Source organism: Zootoca vivipara, chromosome 14 (genome assembly GCF_963506605.1).
Source record: "Zootoca vivipara chromosome 14, rZooViv1.1, whole genome shotgun sequence".
Classification (NCBI taxonomy): Eukaryota; Metazoa; Chordata; class Lepidosauria; order Squamata; family Lacertidae; genus Zootoca; species Zootoca vivipara.
Window position 1 is genome coordinate 15350178 of NC_083289.1, and position 14482 is coordinate 15364659.

General features: G+C 43.4%; 1 protein-coding gene across 1 annotated transcript; it reads left to right on the top strand.

The window, feature by feature from the left end:
* Window positions 1–731: 731 nt before the first annotated feature.
* Window positions 732–9690, top strand: RAMAC (RNA guanine-7 methyltransferase activating subunit). The gene is made up of 4 exons (XM_035130784.2): window positions 732–796; window positions 2701–2847; window positions 4996–5172; window positions 8435–9690. The coding sequence occupies exons 2-4, from the start codon at window positions 2711–2713 to the stop codon at window positions 8637–8639; spliced, it is 519 nt and encodes a 172-aa protein (XP_034986675.2). The 5' UTR covers window positions 732–796; window positions 2701–2710; the 3' UTR covers window positions 8640–9690.
* Window positions 9691–14482: the final 4792 nt, after the last annotated feature.

Consider the following 14482-nt stretch of genomic DNA (forward strand, 5'->3'; position numbering starts at 1 on the left):
CTTTGCTCCACAATTACGGTAGCAATACTCCATGTATGAGAGAGCGTGCAATGAGGACTTGGTGCATAAAATATGAAGATGAAGGTGGATACCTCAGTTGGTTAGAGCGCGGTGCTGATAACGCCAAAATTGCAGGTTCGATCCCTGTATGGGGCAGCTGCATATTCCTGCATTGCAGAGGGATGGACTGGATGACCCTCAGGGTCCCTTTTAGCTCTGCAGTTGTGATCCTTCATGTCGTCTAAAAAGTTGGTGGGGGTCAACTTCAACCTTGGAGGAATGGCTCCATAGTCTTATTATTATTTATCCGATTTGTATACCACCCTTTATCCAACATTTTATTTTGATATTTTCCGTGCTGAACCCTTGCCCCGAGTCGAGATTATTTCCCTCCCCGTCCCCTCAGCCAACAAGGTCGGTGTTTCACTGTGTGGGGCGGCGGCGGCGGGCACACTTTTAGGGCAGAGCAACCCCCCCCCCGGGCCTCCGCCTCCGCCTTGACACTCGAGAGGTTTCCCTCATCGTCAAAGTTTTGTACGTATTTTTATTTGGATGTTACCTGTGGTAGCGCCTCCAGCGAGTCCGCGAAGCAACACGAACCGAGCCCGCGCAAGAGCTCAGCTCCTGAGGGGACTGAGGAGAAACAAGCCCCGCCTTTTCGGTTTACCTCAGGCCGAACAAGCCACGCCCATCGCCAGCGCGGCCAGCTAGGGGGCGGGGCAAGGGGCGGAACCGGAAGCTGGAGGCCGCCGGCGCGCGGAAGAAGAAACAGGATCTCCTCCTTCTGCAGTCTCAGGTGAGGGGCTGTGGGTCCTCCTCCTCCTTTCAGGGTCGGGCTGAGTGCGGTGCATCCCCTTTTCTGAAGCCGTCGGGGGTTTGGGGTGTGTGTGTGCTCAAGGTTTCATTTGAGCCCATATATTGCTACAGCGGGGTCAGCCCCTCAGCCGTGGGAAGGGGAACGGGAGCCCCTCTGGGCATGTCGAGAGGGCCTGTGCAGCACATGCACGCGGTACTTTGCAGAGGGAGGGGGCGGGCGGGTAGAGATGGGGGGGGACGAGGGGCTCCAGGAGGGTTGCCGCCATCCCCCCTCTCTGCTTACAACCCCCCCCCCCACACACACTGTATCTCAGGACCTTTGAGGTTTTTGAGCAAAGTTCGACGGCCACCTGCTCTGCGATTCTGTGATCGCAATGAAACCGTCCTATATTGTATCAGACCATTTGGCCTGCCTAGGCCTGTGTTGTTTGACTGCCAGCTAGGTGTCAGACTTAAGACAGAGTCTTTTTAACTGGCAAGATTCTAGAGATTAAATTCTGACTGCAAAACTTTAACTGTTATTATTTATTACTTTTATATCCCAACTTTTTTTCCAGTGAGCTTGGGGTATGGGTTTGCATGGTTCTCTTTCTCCTCATTTAATCCCCACAGCAACCCTGTGAGGTAGGTTGTTCTCCCACACCAGGGGTCAGCAAACTTTTCCAGCAGGGGGCCGGTCCACTGTCCCTCAGACCTTGTGGGGGGCCAGACTATATATTGGAAAATATATATTCCTATGCCCCACAAATAACCCAGAGATGCATTTTAAATAAAAGGACACATTCTACTCATGTAAAAACATGCTGATTCCCGGACCATCCGCGGGTCGGATTTAGAAGGCGATTAGGCCGCATCCGGCCCCCGGGCCTTAGTTTGGGGACCCTGTCCCACACAGTTCCATAGTTTAGTGCTCAGCTACCGTAACAGCACTGAACACTGTTCAAGTGTTCCAAAAGAATGTGAGACTTGATGGACCTGATGCAGTAGTGTTCTTTTTCTTTTATTATATTCACTGTCATTCACATCCACCATTGTTTAAGAAAAGTGAGTATGGATCTCTCCCTCCCTCCTCCCACCCCACTTTTGACTCATCTTTATTTATTTGAGTTGAAGCAGCTTTTCTGATCCATCTGAGTTAAGTGCAACTGCGGAACCGTATATTGCAGTTCACTGTTCAGATCAATTAAGGCAGAGATGTGTAGTAAAAGATTAGAATCCACATGTTATCTACAATCATGCATTGAGAAGATGGTAAAAAGGCCACTTTCTTCCCACGCTTTTAACAGTTCTAACAATACCTCAAGAAGATTAAAGCATGTTGGGGCAACTAATCCCAGTAATGAGGGGAATGTACTCTGAATATATTTAGAGTCATTTTCCTGGAAACATTAGGTGGAGGATGAATAAAATCACATATGTACTGAAGCAACCTGCACCATGTGCCTGCATAATACAGAACCCACAGAATACAAATGCCCAGTTAACAAAATGTACAGGGATAGTTTTCCCCGTTGTATAATTATTTTGCGTGTGTGTTGGAGGGGGGCACTAAGAATCTTAATCCAAATTACTGAGAGACTGACATTTCAAATTAACTACGGTATTTGTGATAATAGCTATAGAAAGGATAAATAGCAGACTTAACTGGGTAGCAGTAAACTAAGTTTTACTCAGAGTAAACCAATGTCCCATGATGAAGCCCCATTAATTTCAATAGCTCTAATTTGTGTAAAAATTTAGTTGAACACCCATTGTTTGAAACAGAAAATTTAAGCTTTATGTTATACTGTATTGCTCATTCAGTTCTGTAATCCACTTTGTTGACCCAATGATTTACACAAGTATTTAATTGCTAAAGGTGGTCAATTTTTTTCATATTTGCAGAGATTATAGAATGGCTTCCACAGTTGACATCCTTCAGAATTATTATAACCTGTTTGCTCATCGATACACTTCTGAAGACGAGGAGTATCAGAAATATGTCCAACGCCCTACAGACCCACCTCCCATCGTTGAAGACTGGGCAAACAGGTCTGTTGAAAACATTCCCTTACCAACACTTTGCTTGTTTGGTGGTTATAGGAGTACTCTATGCAATAAGGATAGCCATAAACCAAAGGAAAATGGCAAAAACCTAAATACAGTGGTACCTCACAAGACGAAATTAATTCGTTCCGTGAGTTGCTTCGTATAGCAAAAATTTTGTCTTGCAAAGCGCAGTTTACCATTTACCCGGTTTACCTGGTCTACCCATTTAATTAATGCATTCCTATTCGTCTTGCAAAGCATGGCCATAGGAAACTTCGTCTTGCAAGACGCCTCGCGCAACGCAAAACGCTTTCGTCTTGCGAGTTTTTCGTTGCACGAGGCATTCATCTTGTGGGGTACCACTGTATAAGTAGGCCATTAATCTATTCGTTTAATTTTAATCCTGTGTCTACAGTTTTTTTGGTGTCTCTCTTTTAATTGCAGACATACGAATGATTAAGAACAGAACACACAAGTCCCAGGCAAAGCAACATGCAACCTATTCAAATCTATAGAAGTGGGTTTTGAGATATTAGCACAGTGAGAAACCGTAAATGTTTTCTGCCCAGTTTGTGTTCTGTCCAATGCTAGTGCTACTCAGAGTAGACACATTTAAATTGATGGACTAAAGGAGCCTTGAGTCACTTCCACAACATGCATTTAAAGTACTCTTATAGCACTTTAACTGTCATGGCTTCCCCCAATGATTCCTGGGTTGTTCAGGGTGCTGGGAACTGTAGCTCTGTGAGGTGTCTCCTAATCACTCTCAAAGGCAATTAGTGGTCCAAGTTGAATATCTCCCTGCATGATTAGTGTTATAAAGGTAAAGGAACCCCTGACCATTAGGTCCAGTCGTGACCGACTCTGGGGTTGCGGCGCTCATCTCGCGTTATTGGCCGAGGGAGCCTGCGTACTGCTTCCAGGTCATGTGGCTAGCATGACAAAGCTGCTTCTGGCGAACCAGAGCAGCACACGGAAATGCTGTTTACCTTCCCGCTGGAGCGGTAGCTATTTATCTACTTGCACTTTGACATGCTTTTGAACTGCTAGGTTGGCAGGAGCAGGGACTGAGCAATGGGAGCTCACCCCGTCACGGGGATTCGAACCACTGACCTTCTGATCGGCAAGCCCTAGGCTCTGTGGTTTAACCCACAGCGCCACCCTGTATAGCCTGTAACAAATCAGACAGAGGAGCTATAGACCTCCTAAGTACTCTCCTGGTTAACATCAACAGAGTGTGTGTATCTTCTCAAACGAGTTTAATGCACTGTAGATTCCCAGGGGTCACAACCTCTTTGATTTCACACAACCTTTCTAACACAGGGAAATACTGAGTATTCTAATAGCTATCCTGAGAATACATGCATTTCCTTTTTCTATCTAGAAAATTTAGAAACTGCTTGATTAAAAAAAAAAGATCTCCCAGGAGGTTGAATGGTGATAAATAAATAAATATGCATATATACTTGAGGGGCAAATGCTTCATTTTTAGTTGTTCCAGAAATTATCTAGATATTATAACATACCCTGCAGTTTGGAATAACTTCAGGTTCCATGATGGAAGAAAAGCAGGATATAAATGTGAGGAAATTAAAATAAAGCAGCAAACCTCAAGATCATACAGAGAAAACCTGAACAATGTGTGAACCAAATCAGGCTTAATGCAAGGAGTGATTAGTAGCTTGCCAGGGGTTTAATAAACCTTCCAAGAGAGAGATGGAACTGTTCACCCTGGAAAGTGATGCCTTTCTGAAATCATGTTCAGTCATCGTGAGCACTGTTGTCTTGTCTTCAGCCATAGGGAGGTTGCCAAGCATCAGACAGGCCACAGTATGTAGTTGATGAGCTATATTCAACTTGATAGGCCAAAGGTTGAGTAGCTTTGATTCAGAGTTTGTCAGTGTCTGATCTTCTACAAATAGTTTGTATACGTGGCTCGCCCACAATTGTGGAAATTCTTGTATGCATTGCTGAAAGCTGCAGATGGTTAAGTGCATGACATTGCGATTACTGCCTCAATCATAGAAGAGGTGCCCTTGATGTATGAAACAAAACCCTTTCTCACTTGCAAATCCAATTTGTAAACAACTTTAATCCACAAACTTCCACAGATATGTAATTTAGGAGAGACTTTTTTTTTTTAACTTCCAGAGAACCCACCGTGCCTTCTGTATCTGAGATACTTCAGAATTATGAAAAGATGTTTGCAAATCGATTTTCTTCAGACGATGAAGAATATCAGAAATACGTCCAACGTACTACAGATCTACCTCCCCTAGTAGAGGACTGGAGACATAGATCAGGTGGCAACCAGCGACACAGAGACAGGTATTACTCTTATTTATTGGCTCCATATAAATGTTAAACTCTCCACTGATGCTCTCAGCTGCCACTATTTTTACTGCAAGAAACTAAAGCACAAGAAAATGACATCTAGCCTCCAATGCAAAACACAAATGAGCAAGTTGGGGAAGGACAAAAGGAGAAATAGTGTGAACAGCTACCCATCAAATATGGTAAAGAGATAAAATTCAGTTCATGTACAATGATAAGCCACCCAGAGTGACTGGGGCAACCCAGTCAGATGGGCAGCACAACAACAACTACTAGTAATAATAATAATATTAATAATATTTATGAATACTACTTCCCAGGTCCCTCAAAGGAAGTGTGATTGGGCACTACCACAATAACAGCTCAATTGGTAATATTTATCCTTTTACATGAGCATGATTTTGGAATTTTTACAGTGATTTGATTGCTATGAGGAGAGGTCCTTTCACCACATCATTGGGCATGCTGGCTAAAAGGCCAGATTGATGTGATAAGTTGTTCAATACTTTTTTGAGCCACTGAGGAAGACTTGTAGGGTAGAAACAAGGTTAGGTTTTGGTATATGCTATAGTTTGTCACACAAGGTTTTTGACCACATATACAGACAGATTATTTTAATGCGTTTTTGTACATTTTTCCTTCCTAAGATTTGAGTGGTAGCTGTAGACATAGGGCTGTACCCAATGCTAGTCCTACTCAGAGTAGACATGTTGAAATTAATGAGCATTACTATCTTAGGTTCCTTATTTTCAAGGGGCCTGCTCTTGAGAAGGTCTAGCATTGGGTGCCGCCCATTGTGTGGAATTCAGCATCACACTCTTCCCATATTCCTTCTGTATAAGCATGCCAGGTTGCCAGATACAACAATGCCCCTTCTTCTTCCCAACTGAGCTAATGCAAGGTCATGCAGTGGAAGACAGAGGGAGAGGTCTGCTGCAGGGCTTTCTCTGATGGGGCTGATTAGGTGAACCCCACCCCTTGTCTACTTTATAATCTCTGCAAAACAAGACGATTACCTTTTGGTTGGCAACTGAGGACCATATAGTAAAATGGTAAAGGACCCCTGGACGGTTAAATCCAGTCAAAGCCAACCATGGGATGTGGCACTCCTCTCGCTTCAGGCCAAGGGAGCCAGCGTTTGTCCACAGACGGCTTCCGAGTCATGTGGCCAGCATGACTAAATTGCGTCTTGCACAACGGAACACCATGATGGAAATCGGAGCGCATGGAAACGCCGTTTACCTTCCTGCCTCTGATTGGACTTAACCATCCAGGGGTCCTTTACCTTACCTGGATCATACAGTATCCCTGATGGAGACATCAGTTGCTGATGCTTTGGGTTAATTTTCTTTCTCTCTCGCCTCCCCCTTTTCTCCAAGCCAGTAGCCTACAGGGGTGGGGAATCTAGGCACTCTGCTTAAGCAACAGTGCCAGGAGTTTTAAATTCTGTGTGGAGTGCTGCTTATGCCAAAAGGAATGAACTGAAACTCTTGAAACAAATTGCCCTTGGGACCAGTTGCTTCCTTGGGCATGAAGTGATTTTTCCCCCATGGCAAAGAAAAGAGATCCAGGCTTCACCTTGTCAGCCAAACAGCCTTTCTTCTGTGACATAATTATTAGCAGAAAAATGACTTTACCAATCAGCAGGCTAAATATATATTTTTATTTTGGCCTTTTATTTTATTAAATAAAATAAAATTCATTTGCATTCTTAGATAACATATCTCACTGTGTGTGGCCTGATCTACATTTCTTATGAGTCTTTGTGACAAATGTATACTTCAGCCCCACTACGAGACACTTGGGATTTTCTACCTACTGAAAATATTCTGAGTCATATACTCCAGGCTGTACATACTGTGCTTCCTTAGTTTTAACTTAATCTTGGCTGCTGACACTAGGGAAACAAGAAAGGACATTGTGCATTAGATTTATTCGGTGCTTCTTGTGCTGCATTTCATAGTTCTTAGGCCATGCAAGTGAGATGGTTTAGCTCTTGCTTGGATGTAACATTCTGAAATAAGAAACTTTAGCCTAGGGCTGTGGTCAAGTCCTATTACAATCATACCTCGGTTTAAGTACGCCTCGGTTTGAGTATTTTCAGTTTAAGTACTCTGCGGACCTGTCTGGAACGGATTAATCCACTTTCCATTACTTTCAATGGGAAAGTTCGCTTCAGGTTAAGTACGCTTCAGGTTAAGTACGCTTCAGGTTAAGTACGGACTTCTGGAACCAATTACACTCATACCTCGTGTTAAGTACGCTTCAGGTTGAGTACTCCGTGGACCCGTCTGGAACAAATTAATCCACTTTCCATTACTTTCAATGGGAAAGTTCGCTTCAGGTTAAGTACAGACTTCCGGAACCAATTGTGTTTGTAAACCGAGGTACCACTGTATAGTAGACCCATTAGCATGAATTGATATGACCATTGTAAATCTAATACTTTCACTGGGTCTACTCTGTAAGTGAACACCTGGAGAGCCAAAGGCTCCCCATCCCAGGTGCAAATACAAAATAATAACAATAACAATAATAATAAATTTATTACTTATACCTCTGGCCGGGCCTCCCCAGCCACTCAACAGAATATTCCAACAGAATATTAAAAATACAATAAACATCAAACATTAAAAACTTCCCTAAACAGGGCTGTTTCAAATACAAAATCTGCAAATCAGGTAGAGTGTAAATATGCACATTTGAGAAATGAGAAAACTGGTTCTTTGTTTACAAGGAAAAGCCTCTTTTAGCTCTGTGCATTTGGCAGAAGGCAGTGATTTAGATTAGATATTAAATCTTAAGATGCTTGTGTCCAGATTTTAAAAAAATATTAACCAAGTGTTTCTGTAAGAGAAACTTAGTCTTTATACTTCAATTTTCAAATTGGATTTTTTATTAAAGTGGCTGTATCCAATGTTCTCTGTTCACTTAACACAAATACAAGTTTTAATATTTTGCAACAGATGAATCCAGTGCAGTAGTTGCACTAGCAGAAACTTGCTGTGCAACAGCTTGCTGGTAACTTTGTCGCGCAAAAAGACTGAGCAATCTTCTTACGCATTCTCCTGTGCAACAACTTCCTGCTGGCAGACAACGTCTTGCCAGCAGAATCTGTATTGTGCTAACTGACTTGAACATACCGCCATGTTGGATACAACCCAATATATTTTACCCACCCTATTGAGACAGAATATGTCGATGCAATTTGAAAACAAATATTGTTAAAATGCATACCATTCGCTTCCTTCTACAGATTCAGAGACAGCAGACAATTCAGAAGCAGAGGGGACAGATACGACCGGCAAGGAGGCTATAGATACGGTCAATGGCAAGAGAGAAGCTGGGGAAACCACTACCAGCAGGACAGACAAGGACAGTCTTCCTACTCCTATCATGGGCGGCCGTCCCACTATGGCTATAGTTCTTATTCCCAGGGGTCACAGTATGGCCATTACTAGTATTGTCTCCATCCTGCCAGACATTGCTTTATTCTGTTTTACATTTTTTTAAGGAAAAGTGGTGGTGTTGGTGCTTTAAAACAAATCTTGTTGATGTGTTTTGGCAGTACTCATTTAACACAGGAACCAGAGATAGGCTTGGTGAATGAGCCTTTTTGCCTTTGCATGCCATGCAGCTCTTTCCGTTCCTTTGTGTGAGCTGCAATTAAAACAGTAAGTCTAACCATAGTCACCCGAACTGGGGAAATGCAGTTACCACCTTCAAGACAAGAGAAGACCTTAAACCGCAGTATGAAGCTGGTAACCATAGTTTCCTGGTTCAGTTGAAATAGGAAGCAGTTGGTTAATTAGGAAGTTTCTGGTTTAATTGCGGCTTCAGTGAAAGACCTGAATGCGTGGGAAAAACCTTATTCACATGTCCGCTTATTAAGTCAAGATACCATCATCCCAATATGGCCACTGTGAAACTGATGTACAAATGCTAAAGGGTGAACTTGTTACCTTGCATTCCCTTTCCCCTTCAACGTATTGCCTGTACAAATATGTAATAATTTGGGAGTAAGGAGGGATTGGTTTGCATCAGAAGAATTTGGCAGCGGCCCTCAGCACAAAAGGGCTGTTCTTCCTGAAATTCTGACTCATACTATTTCATTGCGAATGGGTAGAAAAATGATTAACATTCGCAATGCATCATGGTAGGGAAATGTGCAAGTTGCAGGGAGTGGGGTTGGCTGTTGATAATAAGCAGGTTTAGCAGTTTTTCATTTTGATTACTCTGAAACTTTTTTTTTAGCCCCTTTAGCATTGTTGGTTCAATTTTCTTTTTAACTCACTAATAACCGATGAGCAAAGATGTCAAAATAAGCAGCAAATGTAAAAGATGCAGTACTTGGGTTTCCTTGATTTTTAGGAACTCCCCCCACAAGATTCATCATGATTAAATGGTGTCCTATTGAATATGTTTTTCCGGCCATTCATCTGATCATTTCTCATGTTATATTGACTGTTGTGATTGTACATTGCGGAATAAAACCCAGTGGCTTAATGAAAATGGGAAATTCTGGACATGCATGTGAATGTTTCGTTTCAAGGGAAGGAGAGCACCTAGGGGAGGTGTGGGAAACCTCTGGCACTCCTGATGTTGCCAAATACAGCTCCTATTGCCATTGGCCATGCTAGCTGGGGGCTATGGGGAGTTGTAGAGCAGCAACCTATGGAGAGCCAAGCACAGGGAAATATGAGTACCGGTATTTATTGCATTTATATCTCACCTTTCCATTCAAGGAACTTAAAGTGGCCTACATAGTTCTCCCCCTCCTCATTTAATCCCCACAACTACACTTGTAAGGTAGGGTAGGCTGAGAGGCAGCGACTGGCCCAAGGTCAGAGATATACAAATAAAATGAAACATTAATCAGAAAACCAATAGAAAGAGAAAAAAGGGGGAAAAAGAAAAACATAAAACAACTATAACAAAATATAACCAAACACATATACATACATTTTGACTTCCTTCTATCCTAGAGCGCCAATTTTCAATTTTTCTTTTTCATTGTGTTATAAACACACACACGCACACGCACACACACTTATTACTTCCGGTTTTATGCCTTTATTTCCTTTCCTCAAGTCTACAAACTTCATTCCTCACATATCGATCTATTTATTCCAGAACAATGCTTTTTCATATACTCTTTGACACAGTGGCCCAAGGTCAGATATGTGACTCATGCACAAAGGCTCCTCTCAAGAATATGAGAAACCCACAAGAAAGTCTAGAGAACATCCCTTTGAGGAGAGGAGAGGCGGGCAGCACTCAGGACAGAGGACAAGTGTGCCTTCTGATGCAAATAACAACTTCCAGAGGAGTAGCTATATTGCAGAGCCTTGCAGTACCTGAAAGCCTAACAGATTTATTGTGCCAATACTCTTTTCCATCCAGGAAGACTTATGCAACAACAGATCTGTTAAATTTAAGGTGTCACAAGATTATGTTTATTTTTTAAGAACAGTTTCTGTTTGATTTTCCGAAATCCATTATATGTCTTTCCGAAGTGAAACGAGGTCTGCGTTAGTTTTAAACCTTTTTAAGGGGCGGGGGAGTAGATGAAGGACACTTGGCCTCACTCCTCTCCATTCCAATTATGGTGGCTATTTAATTAAAATAGTGCCGTCTTTACAGAAATAATCTGTGGTTGTCTTGGCAACCTTTCTGTGGCTCCTGGTAATCTTGCACGCAAGAAGAAGCGTGTACAATTGCCACAGATTGCTTAACCTATTATCTCCTCACGTGTTTTGGGGCACAGCCTTGCGTATGGGCAAAGGTGAAGTAGATTAAAATCTTGAAACATTGGGGGGGGGCTTAAGAATTCTCCATGAAGCTTCCCAGAATGGGCCTAGCAGTGCTGTCTTGGGCCTAAGCATGACAAAAGGTTGTGTTGAGGCTCACTTATGGAGTTAAAACCAAAAGTGCCAAAGAGTAGGGGCTGGCAAACTTTTAAGGCCTTTGGGTTTTTGAGTGAGTGCTGTAGACTCCACCCTGCCTGGTCGCTTCTCCCCCTATATATTCAGATATTTCACTTATGCAACGGAGCCAGGTTGGATCGAGTAGAATTAAAATTGAGCCTTGAAAGGTGTAGAAGGTGCAGAGGGCCTTCTCGGTGGTGGCGCCCGCCCTGTGGAACGCCCTCCCAACAGATGTCAAAGAGGAAAACAACTACCAGACTTTTAGAAGACATCTGAAGGCAGCCCTGTTCAGGGAGGCTTTTAATGTTTAATAGATTACTGTGTTTTATTTTTCTGTTGGAAGCCGCCCAGAGTGGCTGGGGAAACCTAGCCAGATGGGCGGGGTATAAATAATAAATTAATAATAATAATAATTATAGAAAACTGTACTTTTCAAGGAGAGAAAGGTCACCACTGTGTTGAGGTGGGTGGGAATGGTGGCTCCCTGAATGCCAGGGATCACATGGACCCTTTCCCTTATTTCTTGCCCTTTTACAGGTCCCTACATCTCCTTCCACCCAGTTTTGACACAGCACTCAGTCAGTACAGCACGAGACTCTTAATCTCAGGGCCATGGGTTCGAGCCCCACATCAGGTGAAAAGGGGGGTTGGGTGAGATGATGTTTGTGGTCCCTTCCAACTTCTATGATTCGGTGATCCTGAAAATTTGGTGGCCACCGTTGCCGCTTAATGGGAGCTAATTCCTTAGTTTAACTGCACTGTGTGAAGAAGGGCTCTCTTTTTGTGCTATGAGAGACGAAGGGAGAATTCTCTTCGTTCACTTCCTCCATGCCACACATAATTTTGTATACCTCCACCGTGTCTCCCTGTCCGTGCCTTTTCTCTAAACTAAAAAGCTCTACCCCTTTGATCATTGGCTAGATAATAAAATTATTATTGTTGTTGTCATTTTGGTTGCCCTTTTCTGAATCTTTTCTAGCTCTACTGTATCCTTTTCAGATGAAGCAGTGGGAACCAGGCCATTATTGTAAACTCAAGTGAAGGAACCTGGCTGACAACAGATGAGTTACTTAAGCCGTGGGGGTAGAGGCAGAAATCCTTGGTTTTACCATTCAGCTGATAAGCTCCTCTTGCGGGAAGGAGGAGGCCATTTCATGCCATTTTCTTAAAAGTTCCCCAGCAGGAAGCGTAAACAGCTCAGCCAGCCCCGATATAAATACCAAGATGCTCTGCTGTGAAGCCACGTCATGAATGACAGGGGTGCACCTCTGTATAAACAAAACAGAAATGAGAAATGGTAAAAGGATGACTAGAATTGAGTTTCAACTGTTACTCTGGATTTTATTTTATTTCTTTTTTTTAGATAGGAACACAGAAAGCTGCCTTCTGCTGAGTCAAAACATCAGTCCATCTATCAGGCATGGCCAAACTTGGCCGTCCAGATGTTTTGGGACTACAGTTCCCATCGTCCCTGACCACTGGTCCTGTTAGCTAGGGATGATGGGAGTTGTAGTCCCAAAAGATCTGGAGGGCCAATTTGTCCATGCCTGATCTAGTTGAATGTTGTCTGCATGGATCTTCAGAGGCTCTCCTGGGTTTCAGACTGTGGATATTCTCAGCCTTACCAGGAAAAGACAAGGTTTGAACCAAAGACCTTATACATGCAAAGCAGATGCTCCTCTGCTGAGCGACAACCCTTCCCTTGCAGCTGGAAGAGAGATGCAGAAGCTGAGAAGTCTTCACTTGTTAAGAATTCATCCTTCCTCCCGCCCCACCCCGCCAACTATCAGTATTAATAGTTTTCCTCGTCTTGGTTGGTAATTGTTTCCAGGGAGGCTGCTGTGTTTGTATACGGCAGCAAAAACAAGAAAGAGGCTTCTTAATGACAGATAAATTATGGCTTCAGCTTTCATGGACTAGAATCTTGTTCACAGATGTATAAAGTGTTCTCCTGAATTGGCAGATTTTATACAGGGGTGCAGGTGGGAGTTGAACGCTGCAGCCTGCAAGATCAAATGGCAACGAAGGCAAAAAGTGCAGTATCTGCTAGGTCTTTACAGAAAATTGTCCCAGGCTGGACTTTTTGGATCGTGTTGCTATTTGACCTCACAGTTTACAATACGCACCTCCCTCTGTGTGGGGGGTGGTTGGTATATGTGTAAATTATTATTATATAAATTATTATTATTATTATTTACATGCCCTTCACTCTAAGGTCCCGGGGCGGATTACAGCATTACAAGAACATTACAACGCAATATTAAAAACAGGTTAAAACAATTATACAAATAAGGTGGCTCCTAAAAACTATATTTTTTATCTATATATCTACTCACTGTAGCTTCTTGTCCCACATAGAGATTTCTCAGGAGACAGATGAGGTGATCAGGCACTCCCATTTCTTTAAGAACTTGCCATAGTTTGCTGTGGTCGACACAGTCAAAGGCTTTTGCATAGTCAATGAAGCAGAAGTAGACGTTTTTCTGGAACTCCCTAGCTTTCTCCATAATCCAGCACATGTTTGCTATTTGGTCTCTGGTTCCTCTGCCCCTTCGAAATCCAGCTTGCACTTCTGGGAGTTCTCGGTCCACATACTGCCTAAGCCTGCCTTGTAGAATTTTAAGCATAACCTTGCTAGCGTGTGAAATGAGCGCAATTGTGCGGTAGTTGGAGCATTCTTTGGCACTGCCCTTCTTTGGAATTGGGATGTAGACTGATCTTCTCCAATCCTCTGGCAATCCTCTGGCAGGAAATCAGGCCTGGGTGCTCACTGGAAGGACAGATAGTGAAGCTGAGGCTCCAATACTTTGGCCACCTCATGAGAAGGGAAGACTCCCTGGAAAAGACCCTGATGCTGGGAAAGATTGAGGGCACAAGGAGAAGGGGACGACAGAGGACGAGATGGTTGGACAGTGTTCTCGAAGCTACGGACATGAGTTTGACCAAACTGCAGGAGGCAGTGCAAGACAGGAGTGCCTGGTGTGTTATGGTCCATGGGGTCACGAAGAGTCGGACACGACTAAACGACTAAACAACAATACACACACACCATCTAGCTACTAAGAGAGAATATCACTTCATGCATCTAGTGGGTGGGGTTCAAACATAGGAATCTTCCTTCAACTGAGTCAGGCCATTGGTCCATCTGGCTCAGTATGGTCTACACTGACTGGCAGCAGTTCTCTGGCCTGCCTGGAGATGCCAAGGATTGTACCCAGGTCCTTCTGTGTACAAAGCAGTTGTTCTACCACTGAGCTATGGCCCTTCATACCTGCTGGTCACATAAACCTGCTGGTTTGAGGAGGCGACACTTGCTCTCTTTTCACCTGACTCTCTCTCTTTGAGCATCCCTAGTGTGAAGAAGCCACTTGGCTCAT